Below are 17,622 nucleotides of genomic sequence, written 5' to 3'. Positions count from 1 at the left end.
GTGAGAATTAGAGCCACAATGCCAACACTCACATTGCATAAAAGAAACAATGTAACAATCGAAGCATCCAAAAGTTCATAAAAAGAAAGAACAAAGACAAACAAAAAGAATGATGAATATTTATCAGTTGTCACTTAACATTCTGACTTTTATTGCAATTATTCAACCCATATGCACATATTATCTGTCTGGATCCCCTTCACGGAACAGAAAACAGGCAATCATACTAACCTGTATATAAAGCACTTTGCTGAAGTCAATAGAGCCAATCTACATGGACAGGCTGCCACAATAGCAACTTTCCGTAATTGGTCACTTCGAGTACGCCATTGGCCATGTAACATTGAGTTTCCTTCAATCAACGAACAAGACTTCTAAGAACTTGAAATTTCACCTTGAGATCTGATTATAACGAAACAGAGGCAAAACCATCTCAATATCTCTCTCAGTAGACTGCTACTCTTTTATTGTAGCAAGAATCCTCGTGATGCCAAGATATCAGTCAAAGTCATTGGCTTACTATTTAATAGAGCATCATAAGAATAGCCTAGGAAACTGATTTCACGACTAGTTCCAGACTTCTACCTAGAATCACCTAATGTAACTCATGTGACATGATCACAATGGATTGCACCTTTAGACGCGGCTAAAAGTAAAGAATAGCAAGGACATGAAAAGCGATAAACCAGAAGATTGCAACATCTACATTCATAAGTACCTAAAACCTAACATGAGGACTGACAGCATGAACTGATTCTAGGGATAGGAGAATTTCCAATTGGAGAACTAAACAGATTCAAACAAATGAAACATGACTGACTTTTCTCGGGGAGCTATCAGATTCCTCGTCAGATGAAGCTGGAGAACCAGTAGCTTCGGCTAGAGATTCTAGCATTTCTATCACTTCAGATGAGTCATCCAGATAATATTTGGCTTTGCTTGGTTTTTGCCCTACTGTGCACGCAAAAACTTCAGTGTTGTGATAAAGAAGTCGCTTCGACACTGCATTAGCAATGATTTCAAACATGTCTTCATCAGATCTATCATCACCCACACAGAGCACAAAATCAACCTTTTTCCCATTCTCTGCCATTGATGCAAAAACCTTTTCTGCAACTATGCCTTTGGTTACACCCTGAATCGAAGAAGCATTCACATTATTATTGTGCAACTTCAAATTATATTATAGAAATACATGCGCAAAATTTTCAAGTAGATAAATCACTGCCTGCACATGAAAAGGAAAAGAGAAACGAGGAAAGAATGTGAATTAAGATGCAGGTCACATGATGTGGGAGCGGGATGTAGATAGTGGATGTATTGATAGCTGGCCTCTATTAAAAATATTTTTAAAGAAAATTAAGGGAACTAAAAACAATATTCAAGGTTTATTTTGATCAGAACCAAATTCTGGCTATACGAACAGGAATTTATCAGCTTCTTTTTTTTAATGAGGAAATTACCGATTTCAGATGTTTAAGTTGTACACTACTAGTATGATATTCAATATCTGAAACAAGTCGCATTTGACACAAATCTTCATACATCAACTAGAATGGAATTTTATTGAAAGTCAAGGGGGAAGATTGTGAAAACTTTAAGTTAGAGAGACTGGACACGTAAAAGGCTGTGAAACCAAGGTTGAGATGCTGGACAATGTTAAATGAGACTATGCATTGGGACAATATCAAAAGATATAGAACTACTGGAAAAAAGAAAGCTTAAAAGGAAATGTAAGGTCAGAATGCCAGAGTTAGTAATTCATGCCTGAGGCTTGATTTCTACAATAAATTGCCCACTCTTGACAGCAACTGGTTCATTAGCTAAAACACTCTCTAGATGATCCAACATTTCCTTTGCTTGTGAAAAACCAAATACAGGATCCGCATCGTGGTAATGCCAGACCAACGCACTTTCTTTTCTTTCTATTCCAGAACCATCGGTAGCTTCAGTGTATGATTTCATAACTGGTTCTGCGAGGTGCATCCAGCCAAAATCAGAGCTCTGGGCATATGTTTCCCATTCTTCAAGTTGTGGCCATCTGCAAAGTCGTATTCCATTAGCAAAACAGTACAATAAAACTAACAATGATAATAGAAAAGATCAAAGGGGCAATTTAGAATTTATTGAAATTACTGAAGGTAATTGCACACCTTTCTCACCCACAACTCCCCAAGAAGGAAAACAACAAAGAAAGAGGAAACAACTGAGGATAAGTAAGATCATCTCCGAGGACAACGTTGAGTTAAAACTTATTTGTAAGACAGACACAAGAAAGAGAATCATCCAGTACAACAAAAAATAAATAAATAAATAAATCCATCCACAATCATATGAAATAAGGACCGGAACGCCGAACATGGCGTTCACACTAAATTGCACACTGCAGTTCCGCATGTGCATTTGACCTACAGACATCTCCTCATAAACACTGATCATACAAAAATCAGATGTCTATATAACAGACAGAGTAACACGAAGAAAAAGTACAACACCCGGTCAGGAAATATTGAAAGAAGGAAAAAAGGTTAGATAGTCGCAACAATTCTCAGGCAAACATTTCCTCCATAATAAGATGCAAATAAAGTTAACCATTCACAATATTCTTCTAATTTTAATAGGTATAACATGAGGAATATGTGTTCAGTCTACACAATAGTTTCATACAGTTTCCATGGTTACTTCGTACCTAAAGTCTTATCCAGGCAGAAACCCCACTCAATGGCAAAAAGCTATCTAAATTTTTCGCTGATACACCTTATGCCTTCTGGTGATAGCAACTGATATTAAATGGAACAACAAGAAGCTAAAAATATGACAAGGCAGAAAAATAGGGATATACCTTAAAAAGTAGCCGTGTTCTGCAGCAAGTCCCAACTTCCTGCATGGAAGAAACCACCTACTTAGGCTGTCCCTCCCTCTTCCACTTACCATAAAAACTATATTCCTAGGATCAGCAGAGAGTCTATTCAACAAAGAAATAACTTGTGCACTTGGAGTCTTAACAATTGAATTCTGAGGCATTAATGTGCCATCATAGTCCAACAATATAGCCCTGCTTTTAGCCCGACAGTAAGCATCTACGATATCATCCATAGAAAGCTTTCTGAAATTAGGGTCCAGGGCCACTACTCGGAAACCAAAACCAAGTCCAATGCTCCAGCATCTTTTCCTGAAGTGTTCAGCACAAGTTCTCTCCATATCTTGCAAGAAGCTTCTTGACCAAAAAGCTACATCATGAGTGCTAACATAACGATAGTGTTTCTCGTGTCGCAACTCCTTCTCTGGATCAGCCATTGATATAGCCTCATTCATTGCCTCAGCAGTTGATTCAACATTCCATGGATTGACACGAATCGCACCACTTAAGGAGGGAGAGCAGCCGATGAATTCAGAAACCACTAGCATGCTCTTCTTAGGCCCACTCAAATCAGACCCTGGTTCCGCACCTGATACTCCTTGTCTGCAGACAATATATTCATAAGGAGTCAGGTTCATCCCATCCCTCACAGCTGTCACTACAACACATTCAGCAATGCTATAATAAGCCATTCTCTCACCGATTGATGAAGGACGGTGAATTAGAACTATGGGTTCATATCCAGGCTTCCCAAGTTCCCTGTTAATTCTCTTGCAACTCTCTTCTATTTCAGATCGAATTTCATCCACATCTATTCCTTTCCCTCTGCTAGGATTCGCAATCTGGACCAAAACAGCTCTTCCTTGCCAATTTGGATGTAGCTTAAGCATCTGCTCCATCGCTAAAAGTTTCAAATTGATACCTTTGAATATATCCATATCATCCACTCCAAGCAACACTGTTTTACCTTCAAACTGCTGCTTTAGCTCCTCGAATTTCATTTTTTTATCTGAATGTCTCATTACAGATTCGATATGGCCCATGTGTATTCCAACTGGCATGATCTTTATCCCAACAGTCCTTCCATAGTAGTCCAATCCTATATAACCCCTTTTGGACTGATATTCCAAACCCAACATGCGGCTACAACAGGAAAGGAAATGACGAGCATAGTCAAAGGTGTGAAAACCAATGAGGTCCGAGTTGAGGAGAGCCTTGAGTATTTCTTCTCTAACTGGAAGTGACCTGTATATTTCAGAAGAAGGAAACGGACTGTGAAGGAAAAAGCCCATTCTTAATCGGAGGAAGCGCCTCCTCAAAAATGTGGGTAGAACCATCAAATGATAATCGTGAATCCACACAAAATCATCCTCTGGATTTAGCACCTCAATAACTTTCTGCGAGAACACTTTATTTGCAGACACATATGCTTCCCACATAGATCGATCAAAGCGATTTCCGTGATCGACTGAATAAGGTAACATGTAGTGAAAAAGTGGCCACAACTGCTTCTTGCAAAAGCCATCATAATACTTTGTCAAAATATTAGGAGGTAAAAAGGCAGCAACACATTTAAATTTCTCAAGAAGATAGTTGGCAACATCATCCTGTTCAATTGGATCAACATCAACAGGTAATGACCCAACATATAGCACCTCCATATCATCCGGAAAGCCGTCCTTGACTCGCAAAAGCACGGAGTCCTCGTTCCAACTGAAACTCCAGCCTTTATTGTCTGGCCTTCTCTTCGCTTTCAGCGGTAAAAGATTAGCCACAATAATCATTCTATCACCCGCAACAGAAGACTGGTTTTCAGATGAAACACTAACAGCAGAATCATCATCAAGCTCGGCTATATTCCCAGGGAGAGTCATTACCCTCGGGAATCGCTTCCGATCCTTCTCCCTACCCATAACAGGGAAATTTCCGGATGCTAGCTCCAAAAGATTAGTATACGATCTTGACATCATCTTGGCAAAATTTTCCTTTAACAACCTCCGAAAATATACAAATTTTTTCTTCAAATCCCACACAACGCTAGAACTCACAATCCCGTCTCTGTTCAAAAAGAAACAGACTTACTCATATCAACATACCGTAAATGAACACCAATACATTCCAAATCAATACAAGAACAGATAGTCAATCATACAACCCAATAAAAACAAATGTAAACCAGACAAACCAATAACTAATTAATTAATCAAAAAGACATTTAACATAACAAGTACACTCCAACCAATAACTCATTAAAGGTTCCAGCATAAAGTAAATCGTCCACACATCTGTGAAAGAACCCAAATCTTAAAACCCTAATTTCCAAAAACAGCCGAGCTGAGGAAGCAACCCAAAAAAGTACCTGAAATTGAGAATCAAAGATCACCTCCGGGACGAAATTGGGTCGAAATCTTCGTTTTCTTGATGTGTTCAAGGCTCAAATCTTCAGCGAAATGGAGTTAGGGTTTCACGTGAACAGGGGAAAAAAAATGCAGGCTACAGGAGTAGAATAATCTGCGCATATGGATATATAAAATGAATCAAACGCGATCCCCTCTGCCTCTTGCGAACAAAAAATAATGTAAAAGAAAAGTAATGGATATGAATATTCAAGCGAATAATTTCCCTATTTTTTAATATTTTTTATTAGGTAAAGTGAACAGAATATTACTTGGCTGCAATACAAAACGTGTCTGCAAATTAAAGAATACAATTTGAACGCACCCATTCACCTTGTTTCCACGGACTTGCATCGTTCATCAAATATAAAGAGTCGATCTCACTAATATTTATCTATAACATGAATCGATTTGATTGATATATAGATAAAGTAATGTTTTTGTAACAAAATCAACTAACACTATGATATCCCAAAAAAATTTGGCGAAATAATGTTTCATTCTTTTTTAATAATATTTCGAATACACTTCGACCTCGAATTCGTCTTCCTATCAACGTTTGATAATTGATATTTATTTGAAAAGTGACCTATAAGTCATGTATAGGTCCGGTAGTGAAAATTTCACATAAAACACCAAAAATGATTTCAACGTTTGATGAAATGAAGTAGCTGGTACAGTAAACTAATGTAGAGTAGAATAATACATTATGCATTTATTAAGTGGGGGAATGTTTGTTTATATTTTTCCAACAAATAAATATTTTTATGCCGTCATAATAAAATTACATGTATATTATTATGTTCTGCAATATACGAATCCAATTAACAGATTTTTTTTTCCTTTTTTGTGTCTCCAGAGTCCAGACTCCAGGTAAGAATCCAATATTTCTGATTTAATTTGTTCTATCCTTTAATATAAATGCTATATTTTAACATACTGATCAATCATACTTCGGAATTTTAATATGCCTCAATATATCTGTAAAACAACATATTTTTAGTCAGTCGAACATACACATGCATAATAAATTTATGTTTTGGTGATATCCCGGTAAGATACTCCGGGCTATCACCAAACCCGAGTGGCTGTCATGAACTCAGGTAGGAGGTTATGGCCGGGTAACGGGAGGGAGATTTGGGGGCAGGTGGCCAGGATTTGGGCCTGGGGTGTGGAGCCCATGCATGAGCAGCGCCAGGAAGGGCGGGAGATGACCCGGTTATTCGAGGGACCTGGTTTCTATAATTTTAGCGGTTGAAAATGGGGCCATGTCACCCTAACATGTGATGGCTTTCCCACGAAAAAGTTGCTCAGGAAACACGTTGCAACGGCATGATTTTTCCCAAAAATTACGAGAGCCGTCACTTCGCATTAAATGTTATCTCCTCGTATTCGGTGGAGTCAGACAACCCATATTGGGTAATCAGTGGGTTTCTCTCGGGATTTCCTATAAAGATCAGGTGCCCTGGCCTGAATAAGGTATGCTCTCATATTTACGTTAACTCAAATTCTTAAATTTACATTTTTCCTCATAAGCCCACTCTCTACACTTAATCTGACTTAAGCATCAGAGTGGCGATGCCGAAAAACCCTCTGGCACTCCACTGACGATTTTCTTGCTTTCTTGTGTGCATAACAACATCTCAAAAACCAGAAGGCATCGTTCGTATTACCCGGGCTCTGACCCACGCAGTACCCGGGCCATAAACCTTTTGATGATCTCTGCAATGTCTGCATCATGTCTAAAGGGAGCGTGTTTGAGTTAGTAGAATAGATGAACACTTGATCAATAATCATAACTCATGTAGTGAACCGCACTGTGATCACCTGCTAATCAGAAGCTTAAGCATGCATTTAACTTAAAACAAATAATTAGAAATTAAACAGCGAAAACAACAATTAAATCCCAAATAAAAACAATTATGATACAACCAAATCGAATTTTGTAACAACTCAAATACAACATGAACAAAAGCCTAGACAAATCCCTGTTGGACATCCATCGCCTAAGCCCTCCTGGAACCACCCGCCTCATCCAGCCGCATACCTGTCTCATGGAATAGGGTATCCATATACAACAAAGTACGGGACGTGAGCATAACAAGCTCAGTATGAGAGTATGAGTATACGGTATTATATGTGCATGTATGCAAATTAACTGGGTACCAAGACACTCAGATCAAGAACAAACTCATAAACTGAGCCCAGGGTATATAGCACGTTGCGCCATCGCCTCATGAGGTGGTTCATATACCCAGTGGATAATGTGACCTGATACTAGTACATGTGTCCAACCATCACGGTGACATGACACAAGACTTACGTATCCAACCATCCACAAACTCGTAGGTGAGTGCCCTACTACAGTATATCTCAAAGATACTGGATCAATATGCTCATGTATGCAACATACCGTCATGACATGTTGTATATAAAGGCATATAAAACATGCAATCACATAATCCATGCAAACACATAATACATGCATACTCAATCTGGATATCTCGAATAATACTTTCGTACCTCATATACTAGGCAAGCTAGACCAGCTCTATGTTCAAGTCTATTGTCCGTACTACAATGCAAAGTACTCATGCATTATAATCTTATTCTAAAAGCCTTAACTACGCTATATCATACTTCTTATTTACTATAAGGAGCCAGAGCTATACCTGTGTCCGTCGTCAGTCCGCTGATGATGACTGCCCCAGAACTTGGGCACCACTCTGCAGCACCCCCGGAGCGCCTCGCCAACTCCCAGACCAAGCCTAGTAAGGTTGGAATCACCCCAAAACACCTAGAACTAAGCTAATATCGAGAGAGAAGAGAGCATTTGGTGTGAGAAATATGAAACTCGGATGGTATATTTATAGGCATCGATCAGAGCCTCTAATCCCTGCGATCGGAGCTTCCGATCGACACCAAGCTCCACGTGTAACGAGCTTCCGACAACTGTCCCTGCCAGCAAATCGGAACTTCCGAACTGGAGATCAGAGCTTCCGATCTCCCCATGACGTCATCTTGCTGACCTCATCATTTCGACACCTGGATGAAGACGATCGGAGCTTCCGATCTCACATGCTTCCGAACACAACGTAGCTTCCGATCTTCATGAAGTTCGGACCCTCCGAACTATGGTTCGGACCTTTCGAACTGTACTTGGTCAAAAAGGTTTAAATTGTCCAATTAAATCCAAATTAAGCCCTTAATCCATGCTTAACTATTTTTACTTAATTAATCATAGAAAATGGAGCCGAGCTACTACAACTCATAAGTTCAGTTCACCCTCTCAACTCTTTGGACGAGTGTTAGGTTATAAACTCATAAGGTGTCCATCCCAAAAGGCTTGCCTATTGGGTGGTTTGATCTCATGAGTTCACTCTTTATTAGTTTAATATTTCAACATGAGATAATTGTAACATTGTCGACCTTTTGAGAAGCCGACGTCTGCAAAGACCCACTCTAGATGGCTTTCACTCAACTTTCATCTGATGGTAGCCCTTTCTTAGGTCATCTCATCCGCTACGCCGACTCTCAACGAGAGCACTGATGTTAAGTTATAAACTCATGAGATGCACATCTCAAAAATCTTGCCTATTGGATGGTGTGATCTCATAGGGGTTGCAAAACTTCCCGAAATCCCGACCCTTCCTCAATCCTGTCCCAAAAAATCACAACCTAGCATTTTCTTGACTCGAATTTTTGGAATTTTTCCGTCTGTTTAATATCGAGTGAGAGATCGAAAATAAAACCTTATCCCGACGGCATTCCCACCTGTCCCAAAATAATATTATAATATATTTTATTAATAAGTTTATTACTATATTGAGTCAAATATTATTGTATTTCAACTTATATAATAATTAATCGTTAACTTGTTTCACATACTTGTTTATTATTTTTGGAACAATAGAATAGTAAAATCATGAAATGACATTTTTATTTTGTGTATTTTTTAAAATAAATTAATAATTTAATTAATTCATATTTATAATTATCTAATTAGAACAAATATGTATAATAAAAAATGCAATTTGACAATATATTTAACAAAATTTATATAATATTTTGTATCCGAACATTTTTTAAATAATTATCCGATCCTAAGTAGATGTTCTTCTCTTGACAAAAAATTGAAGCATTATCCGAAATATTTTAATATTATATCATTTAAGTTGAATATTTATTTTTTATTTAGAAATATAAATTTCTAAATATTATTTTTTAATAAAATAATCACTTTTTTTAACGAAATTTTGAAAATAAAAATAAAATTCGGGATTTTCTCTCCCTACACGACGTGATCTCAAATTTCGTGATCCCGAATATTCGAATCCCGATTGTGTTGGGTACAAGATCGAGATAAAAAAAAAGTTTCTCGATTTTTTTGGGGACGAAAATTGGATAGGAGTGTTATGAGATGAATCTCGACCCTGTTCCACCCCTATGATATCATGAGTCATGAGTTTATAAGTCACTCTTTACTAATTTAATATTTCAATATGAGATAATTGTAACAGTGAATCTGTCGCACATGACTTATCCAATGAGATTCACTTCTCTGACGTTTTTTTAGAAGCTAAGTATAGACTAGGAAATCAAGAAATGAATTTTGCAATGCAATCCGACGAAGAAACCGATGCTGGTGGCAAAAAAAGAAAAATCGTGCATGTTTACCGTTAAAAAATATGACAATATCCCAAGATTCATATATATCACACTATCAATATTTCTTTTGATAATATTTGATGAAAAACATAGAACATGTAAAATTTCAAAAATTTCGATTTTAAGAATCCGTAAAACTGTGTTTTGATATTTTTAAATGTGAAAATTTTGATCATTTCGGCTTCTCAACTAGGATTTTAGTCGGGCGAAATCCGGATATCTGGATTACATTTTCAAAGTGCTTCGTGCGGTTGCATGAGAAAAACTTCTTGACTTTTCTCATAATGGTAGAAAAATATGAGCTACACAAATTTGGTTAATTCAGTTTTTTAACAAATTTAATCGATTTTGAAAATAAAATAGTTAAAAATTAAAAGTAAAGATAAAAAAACTATAAAATTATGACTAGTAAGATCCATTGATTATTAGAGTCGACCAACCCCTCGCACACATCTTGTGATGACATTATTGTATACACAATGTGACAAATTATATACCTTAGTGACGAATTGAGTATGAAACGTGATCATTTTATCTTTCAATGGTATAATTCATGCCAACATTTTCATATCATATTATATAACGAAAAAATTTGTGGATATTATTGTATATGTCTTTTTATGATGTGAAAACTAGCAATCACTATATTTCATATTGGATATCATTGTATATGTTTTGTACAATGATATATAAACTCATATATTTATATATGTGTTACTTGAAAGAAAAAAGGGAAAAAAAACCTATATATATATATATATATATATATATATATATATATATGATGTAGCCAAAAAATACAAGTATTGGTACGTAAGTTCTTTAGGCTGAACCTTGCGACGTAGAGCACTCACATAGCATAAGGTGAACCTTGCAGCGTAAGGTAAACATGTAGCATAAGGTGAACCTTGCACCGTAAGGTAAACACATAGCGTAAGGTGAACCTTGTAGAGTAAACTGAAACTTCGTGGATCGTCACTTGCGTCACAAACAAATGTCAGAGGCGCCGAATGGTTCCCCGGCGTAGGCACTCCGACGCTTAAGTCAGCCAAGAGTACAATGATAATCTCCCAAAATAAGAAAACTCAAGTTGGAGAGAAAAATGAGAATGTACCTTGAATATGGAGATGCTCCTCTATTTATAGAGTTTTTAGGAGTGTTTAATGGGCTTGGGCCTTGGGCCATAAACTTGGGCTTAGACTTAATCAATACTAATTAATTAATATATTAGTATCCATCATAAGCCCCCCACTCTCGAGTGAGTGCATGCAGTGGAAATGCTCGAGAGTATACTATATAGAAAAGAAAATTATTATCGAATTTTTAGGGAGGGGAAATTTTATATATATATAATATACATATATGGTAATTGTGCCTAGATTAGAAGGAATTAAACATAATTTGTAGAGTAAACGGATGAATGGCTCACATTACGGAGTAAAATAATTGAATTTGACGTGTAGAAATTATTATCATCTTTATGGGATTAATGATGACATATCCCATTTAAAAACTGATTGGAACACAAGGTATTTGGTAGTTTCTGAAGATTGAATAAGGTGATAAAACTTTTCTTCTTATTATGCGCTTATTTTATTTTACTCCACATGTTGAAGAATATTAATATTATAGTAACTTTTGTCATCTATTGTTTAGGATTTGGACGATATTGTTGTAGCTTCTTCTTCTTCGGGGAATTATGGCTGGTAAGTGTAAAATAAATTGAACTTGACCACTTTCTGTACTTTACTTTGTTGTTTCTCCTCGGTTGTTTATGTGTTTTTGATCTATGCCTCCAATATGCATTTTTTTGTTGTTGAATTATTCGTCGTGTATATTTCGAAGTGGGGGTGAGATGATGATAGTAGCGACTAGGAGTGAGGATAAGAGAACAACCAGACAGGTTCGACGGGGGAGGCATGTGTCCATCATCCATTTCCAGTTTGGAGGTTGTGATTTGTGTATGGTTCTTTGCAAGCCATGACGTGGTGGTCAATATTTGCTCCGGTCGATAATGGTGCGGCTGGGTTTCCTTCCCTTCGACGATGTGTGCTAATTGTTGCTCATCCCAGGCGACGCGAGGCTGTCGGAATCCATTTTAGATGATGGCGACCTGCTTGTTTTATCGACCCAGGAACGTGAAGTTGTCGGAGTTCTTTCCTTGTTGTTTGCTTCAGCTGTATAAAACCCGACGAGAATCAAGATGGTGTTTGCGGGATCTGGATCGTCCTCGAGGAGCGTTTGGATCTTCCAAGCAGTTGTGTGCGGCAAAGATGGACAGGCGAGCTTGGAACGAAGATGGTTATTGTGATGTCTTGGCTTTGCTCAAGCTGCGATTTTGCACACGGTGGTGATAGGCTGTGATCATTTGCTGCGACGGGCGGCGACGGGCGGCTTGTAGTGAGATGTTGTGCGGGGCAAGGAGAAGGGTGGCGAGGGATTTGTTTGGTTCCTTCTGTTGATGGGAAATGAGAAATGATAATTTGGTTGTTTTAATGAGTTTTTATTTTTTTATGTTAAGTAATGTAATGTAATTATTATTGTATATTTAAAATTTGCATATTTGTTAATCCTTGTGTTAAGAGGGATTTATAGTGTACTTGTGATTTGATATATTATTTTTGTGCAGGATTTGTTCCTCGAGGAAAAGAATATTCATTGTTAATGGCTAATCGGAGAATGAATCAAAATTCACCGAATGATTCTAGTGATGGTGATTATGATAATTATTCTAACCTTAATGGTTCCTCGTTAAACGACAATCTTGAAGCGAGCGAGAATTTGGAGTGTAAGCATAGTAGTTCTTTGACTTGGCAGGATGTCCAGTATTTTCGTGAGGTGTTGGGTGTACACCTTGAGTGTAAACTTAGGAGTCCGGAGCTGGGAGAGGATTGTCATAATCCACCGTTGGGATATTTCACTGTTTTTCTGGAATATTTTAATAGTGGACTGTTGTTTCCTCCTCAAGCTTTTTTATTGGAGATAGTAGAAAACCTTGGAATGAGCTTTAGTCAGTTAACCCCAAATGCCATCATAGTAGTTTCAGCATTCTGTCATAAGATGAGTGAAATACAAATGCCATTGAGTGTAGAATTGTTCCATTCCCTTTTTTCGGCATGTCGAAGCAAGTCTGATGCGCATGTCTATTTTCAACCGCGTAAAAACTGTAAATTTTTATCCAGAATTCCGTCTCCTGCGACTATTTGGAAATCACAGTTCTTTTTCATTCAGGACTGTGGGTGGGGGTTACCCATGGTATGGAGTTCAGGACTTCGTGTGATTGTAGTGAGGGAGAGTCATCGCACCCTTCAATATCAATGTCGTGCCCGAGGTCTCTTTGCTGATTTGTTTGATCCTAGGAGGTTACTTGTTCCCGGTATTTTCACGCATTTATTGTTTGGCATGTGTTTGTGTTTTGTGTCTTTACGACTATATTTGTTGTTGATCTGATTGTTTAATATCGTATTGTTGCTTCTTTGATTGCAGGTAACAGGATTGACTTATCATTCGTTCGGGCTCGTAAGGCTGCGTTGGGGAGACATTCCCCAATAGCAGGAAGTAGCAAAGCCTCTGTTAACCGTGCAGTACATACATCGCGTGAACCCGTTCGTAAGGAAGTACCATCATTACGCCAAGATTCTGCACGAGGGTCTGATCCTTATGCTCTTAAGAAGACCAGTGGCCCGGTGTCCCATAGGGAATCGGGTGCAAAAGCTACGAGAAGTGATGGAGGCGAGGCAAGGAAGAGAGTGCATGAGGAGGGACGGAAGAAAACGAAAGAAGAAACAAAACAGTCTAAAAAGTATCGCGTAGAGGATCCCGGATCATCTTCTAAGCTTCCGCAGCCTAAGCATATTTTTGTTGAAGGGGTGAACCATAAAGAGAAAGCTGAATCTTTCTGGGATCTGGAGGATCCAGAGATCGGATGGAGGAAAGGACGAAGTATCGTGGGGGACTTTGATATGCTTCATTTGATGTCACGACCTACTGACTCTTTCGCCCATGCGCTCTTGTGAAATTCGTGTTAGGTATACCGACCAACTCTCTTGCACCTGATCCTTTGTGTAGTTCTTGTTAGGCATTATTTATGTCATATTAATGTTGTGCTTGTTGGGTTAGTTGAGTAATCTTTTTATCTGTTGCTTGCAGGGCCTGTCGCTAGCAAGTACGGTGCGAGTGCGGGAGGAGAAATTGCGAGATGAACAAGACAAGTTGTGCGAAGAAGTTCTTCGTTTGAAAGATGAGAATCAGCGATTGACTGAAGAGAGGCAGAAAGGAGAAGTGGAGCGTTTACAGGTGCAGAGAGAACTGGCAGGGAAGGTGCAAGAATTTGTTGTTCTTGAGGAGAAGCATATGCTGGAGGTGAAGAGTGGTGGCTGCTTCCTTAACTCCGAGGCAGGCAAAGCATTTCTGAAAAGTGTAGAAGAGAAGAGTGTTTGCAATTTTAAAGCATCTTCTATATTTCATGAAGAGGTTCTTGATCGAGCTGTCACCTTTCATGATGAATTGGTGTTAGCTTGTCGTAATGAATTGCGAAAGAACAAAGTTCCCGAAGCTATAGTAATGCTAATTGAGCCCACCGTTGAAGAGCCGAATACAAGCGTCATTGAGGATAATCCTTTGCGGGATGAAGAGATGATTGATGCCTTGAAATCACGACCATTTGACGAGGAAGCGTAGTTTCAGCTTGCTGGATTAAACATGATTTCACACGTTCATTTATTATTTTTATGGTCATTGAGTATTTGTATGTTGCATAGAGCAAGAATTTTCAATATTTCTTTATGTTTGAAATTTGAGGGTAGTATGAGATGGCATTCTCGTAAAACTTACGCTTGCATGATTATTATCATTCGCGTACTTGTTGATATATGTTGTGTTTTGTTATGCTTAACTTATGTGCACTTGAGAGGTGATCAATCTCTCAAGATTTTGTCTCAAGGGGAAGTCCTAAACCCACCTTATAGGTGGTGAGGTATCCCGGGACTTGTTTTTGTCATTAGCCTCTTATGGAGTCGTGCTTGGCTTAATTAAACCTTTAACGACTACTTGGGTCGGTGACGTTTTCGTTAAGCATAAAGAAGGGGAGAACTTTTTTATAGTGCATAGTAAACCAAGGTGTGCTTGATAAACGAACTGTGAACTGTATTGATACTGAATTGATGAAATTGCAGAACATAAATTTAGGAGTTGACAATATAACCACAAAGTTGCGAGTAGCTTAAAACAGATTCTAAGAATAAAATCTTTTTAAATGTGCCACATTCCAGGGTCGAGGGAGTATTCTTCCATCGGTATGTTGGAGCCGGTAAGTGCCCATCTTGACAATTTCAATCACTTTATATGGCCCTTCCCATTTTGGATCGAGCTTTCCGACTGGGTGTAGTACGTCAGCTCTCCTCAAAACGAGATCTCCCACTTGAAAAGATCGAGGTTTGACTCGATCATTGTACGCTTTAGCCATGCGAGCCCTATAACTTTCTGCGCGGACTGTTGCTTCTTCCCGGAGTTCGTCAATTAAATCCAGTGAGATTCGAAGTGCTTGATCATTCTGGAACGAGGCATATTGCTTGACCCTCCAAGAGGTCTCTCCTATTTCTGCTGGAGCTATAGCCTCAACACCGTAAGCTAGATTGAATGGTGATTCTCCTGTTGATGCACGAGGTGTGGTTCTGTAGGCCCATAGTACGCTTGGTAATTCCTCTACCCACTTTCCTTTTGCATTACCCAAGCGGGTCTTGAGATGCTGCAAAATTGTTCGGTTAGTGACTTCTGTTTTCCCGTTAGCTTGTGGGTTGCCGACGGATGTGAAAAATTGATGGATAGACAAGCCTTTGCACCATTCTTTTATCTTTGCTCCGGAAAATTGGGTTCCATTGTCTGATATCAACGCTCGGGGAATTCCGAATCTACACACTATATTTTTCCAAAGGAAACTAATAACATCTCTCTCGGTGATTTTTGCCAGTGGTTCCGCTTCGACCCATTTTGTGAAATAATCCACTGCGACAATAAGAAATTTTTGTTGCCCCGTAGCAGGAGGAAAAGGGCCTACCAAATCCATTCCCCATTGGGCGAAAGGTTCCGGGCTGTCCAACGGCTGCAGTAGTGTTGCTGGCTGGTGGTGAAAATTGGCTTGCTCTTGGCATGGCCTACAACGCTGTACTAGTTCCATAGCATCTTTCTTCGTGGTTGGCCAAAAGTAACCGTGACGTAATGCTTTTGTGGCTAGTGCTTTTCCTCCCAAATGGTTTCCACAAATTCCTTCGTGAATCTCCCTAAGAACATAATCTGCTTTACTTGGCGTGAGACATTTTAGAAATGGCAGAGAGTAACCTCGCTTGTACAATTCTCCATCTATGATGGCGAATCTGGCGGCTCGCACTTTTAGCTTTCGGGCAGTGGTAGGGTCTGAAGGGAGGTTGTCACGTGTCAGGTAGTTAACAATTTCATCTTTCCAGCTAGACTCATGTTCTTTGGTGGCAAAAACATTAAAACCAACCTTCTCGGCTTCTTCTTTATTGAGCGTCAGGAATGTTATCTTTCGATTATCGATGTTGGCTAAGGAGCTTGCTAGCTTGGCTAAACGGTCAGCCTCTTTATTTTTATTCCTTGATACTTGTTTTATCTCGTAGTTTTCTAGCCGGGCAAGGAGCTACTTAACTCGAGCCAAGTACGAGCGCAACTTTTCTTCTTTGATTTCATAAGTTCTATGGACTTGATTCACTATTAGCTGAGAATCACTGTGCACTATCAATTTTGTGGCTCCTATCGAGAGGGCCAACTTGATGCCAATGATAAGCGCTTCGTATTCAGCTTCATTGTTTGAGGTAGGGAATTGAAATTTGACAGCGTATTGGAACTTGTCTTGTTGAGGGCTTTCTAGCACAATTCCGGCTTCACTTCCATGCATGGTGGAAGATCCATCAACGTATAGTGTCCAGGTTGGGGCTGAGGATTCTGCATCACCAGTTGTCATCTCGACGAGAAAATCTGCTAGAACTTGAGCTTTAACAGCCGGACGATTTTGGAAATCAATTCCATATTCACTCAATTCAACGGCCCACTTGACCATTCGACCAGATGCCTCTGGGCCGGCTAGAACTTGCTTGAGCGGATGATTGGTCAAAACCACCACTGGATGAGATTAAAAATAGGGACGTAATTTTCTTGCAGCAGTCACTAAAGCTAATGCTAGCTTTTCTATGTTGGAATACCGAATCTCTGCCCCTTGCAATGTCCGACTTATGTAATACACAGGTTTGTGTTCTCGTACTTCTTCAACCACTAGTACAGCACTAACTACTTCAGATGATACTGCTAAATAAAGCATCAGAGTATCTCCTTCGTGAGGTTTGGTCAAGAGTGGCGGTGTTGAGAGATATCTCTTCAAATCTTCAAATGCTTGCTGACATGCTTCGGTCCATTGGAATATTTTTCCTTGTCGTAAGATTTTGAAGAATGGCAAACCTTTGTCTGCAGAACGAGAGATGAAGCGGTTTAAGGCTGTTATTCTTCCAGTCAACTCCTGTATTCCTTTAACGCTTCGTGGGGGTTTCATTCCTAGAACAGCTTTAATCTTTTCAGGGTTCGCCTCTATTCCTCTTTGTGAAACCATATAACCCAAAAACTTTCCACCCCGCACGCCAAAAGAGCACTTTTCGGGATTCAATTTCATCTGATACTTTCTCAATATTT

General features: G+C 38.9%; 1 protein-coding gene across 2 annotated transcripts; it reads right to left on the bottom strand.

Moving 5' to 3' along the window:
- Positions 1-113: 113 nt before the first annotated feature.
- On the bottom strand, positions 114-5,486 carry LOC140879554 (probable alpha,alpha-trehalose-phosphate synthase [UDP-forming] 7). 2 transcript variants are annotated; one of them, XM_073283313.1, is made up of 5 exons: positions 5,220-5,486; positions 2,843-4,918; positions 1,768-2,041; positions 821-1,135; positions 114-402 (listed from the first exon to the last, which is right to left on the bottom strand). In XM_073283313.1, exons 2-5 carry the CDS (start codon positions 4,828-4,830, stop codon positions 391-393), a joined length of 2,589 nt encoding a protein of 862 aa, XP_073139414.1. In that variant the 5' UTR covers positions 4,831-4,918; positions 5,220-5,486; the 3' UTR covers positions 114-390. The 2 variants fall into 2 exon arrangements, with proteins under 2 accessions (XP_073139414.1, XP_073139413.1); XM_073283312.1 differs by having other exon boundaries at positions 114-1,135; positions 5,220-5,485.
- Positions 5,487-17,622: the final 12,136 nt, after the last annotated feature.

Source organism: Henckelia pumila, chromosome 2 (genome assembly GCF_033568475.1).
Source record: "Henckelia pumila isolate YLH828 chromosome 2, ASM3356847v2, whole genome shotgun sequence".
Taxonomy (NCBI): Eukaryota; Viridiplantae; Streptophyta; class Magnoliopsida; order Lamiales; family Gesneriaceae; genus Henckelia; species Henckelia pumila.
The sequence above is the reverse complement of the archived record's forward strand: the minus strand, read 5'-3'. Positions and strand labels throughout refer to the sequence as shown.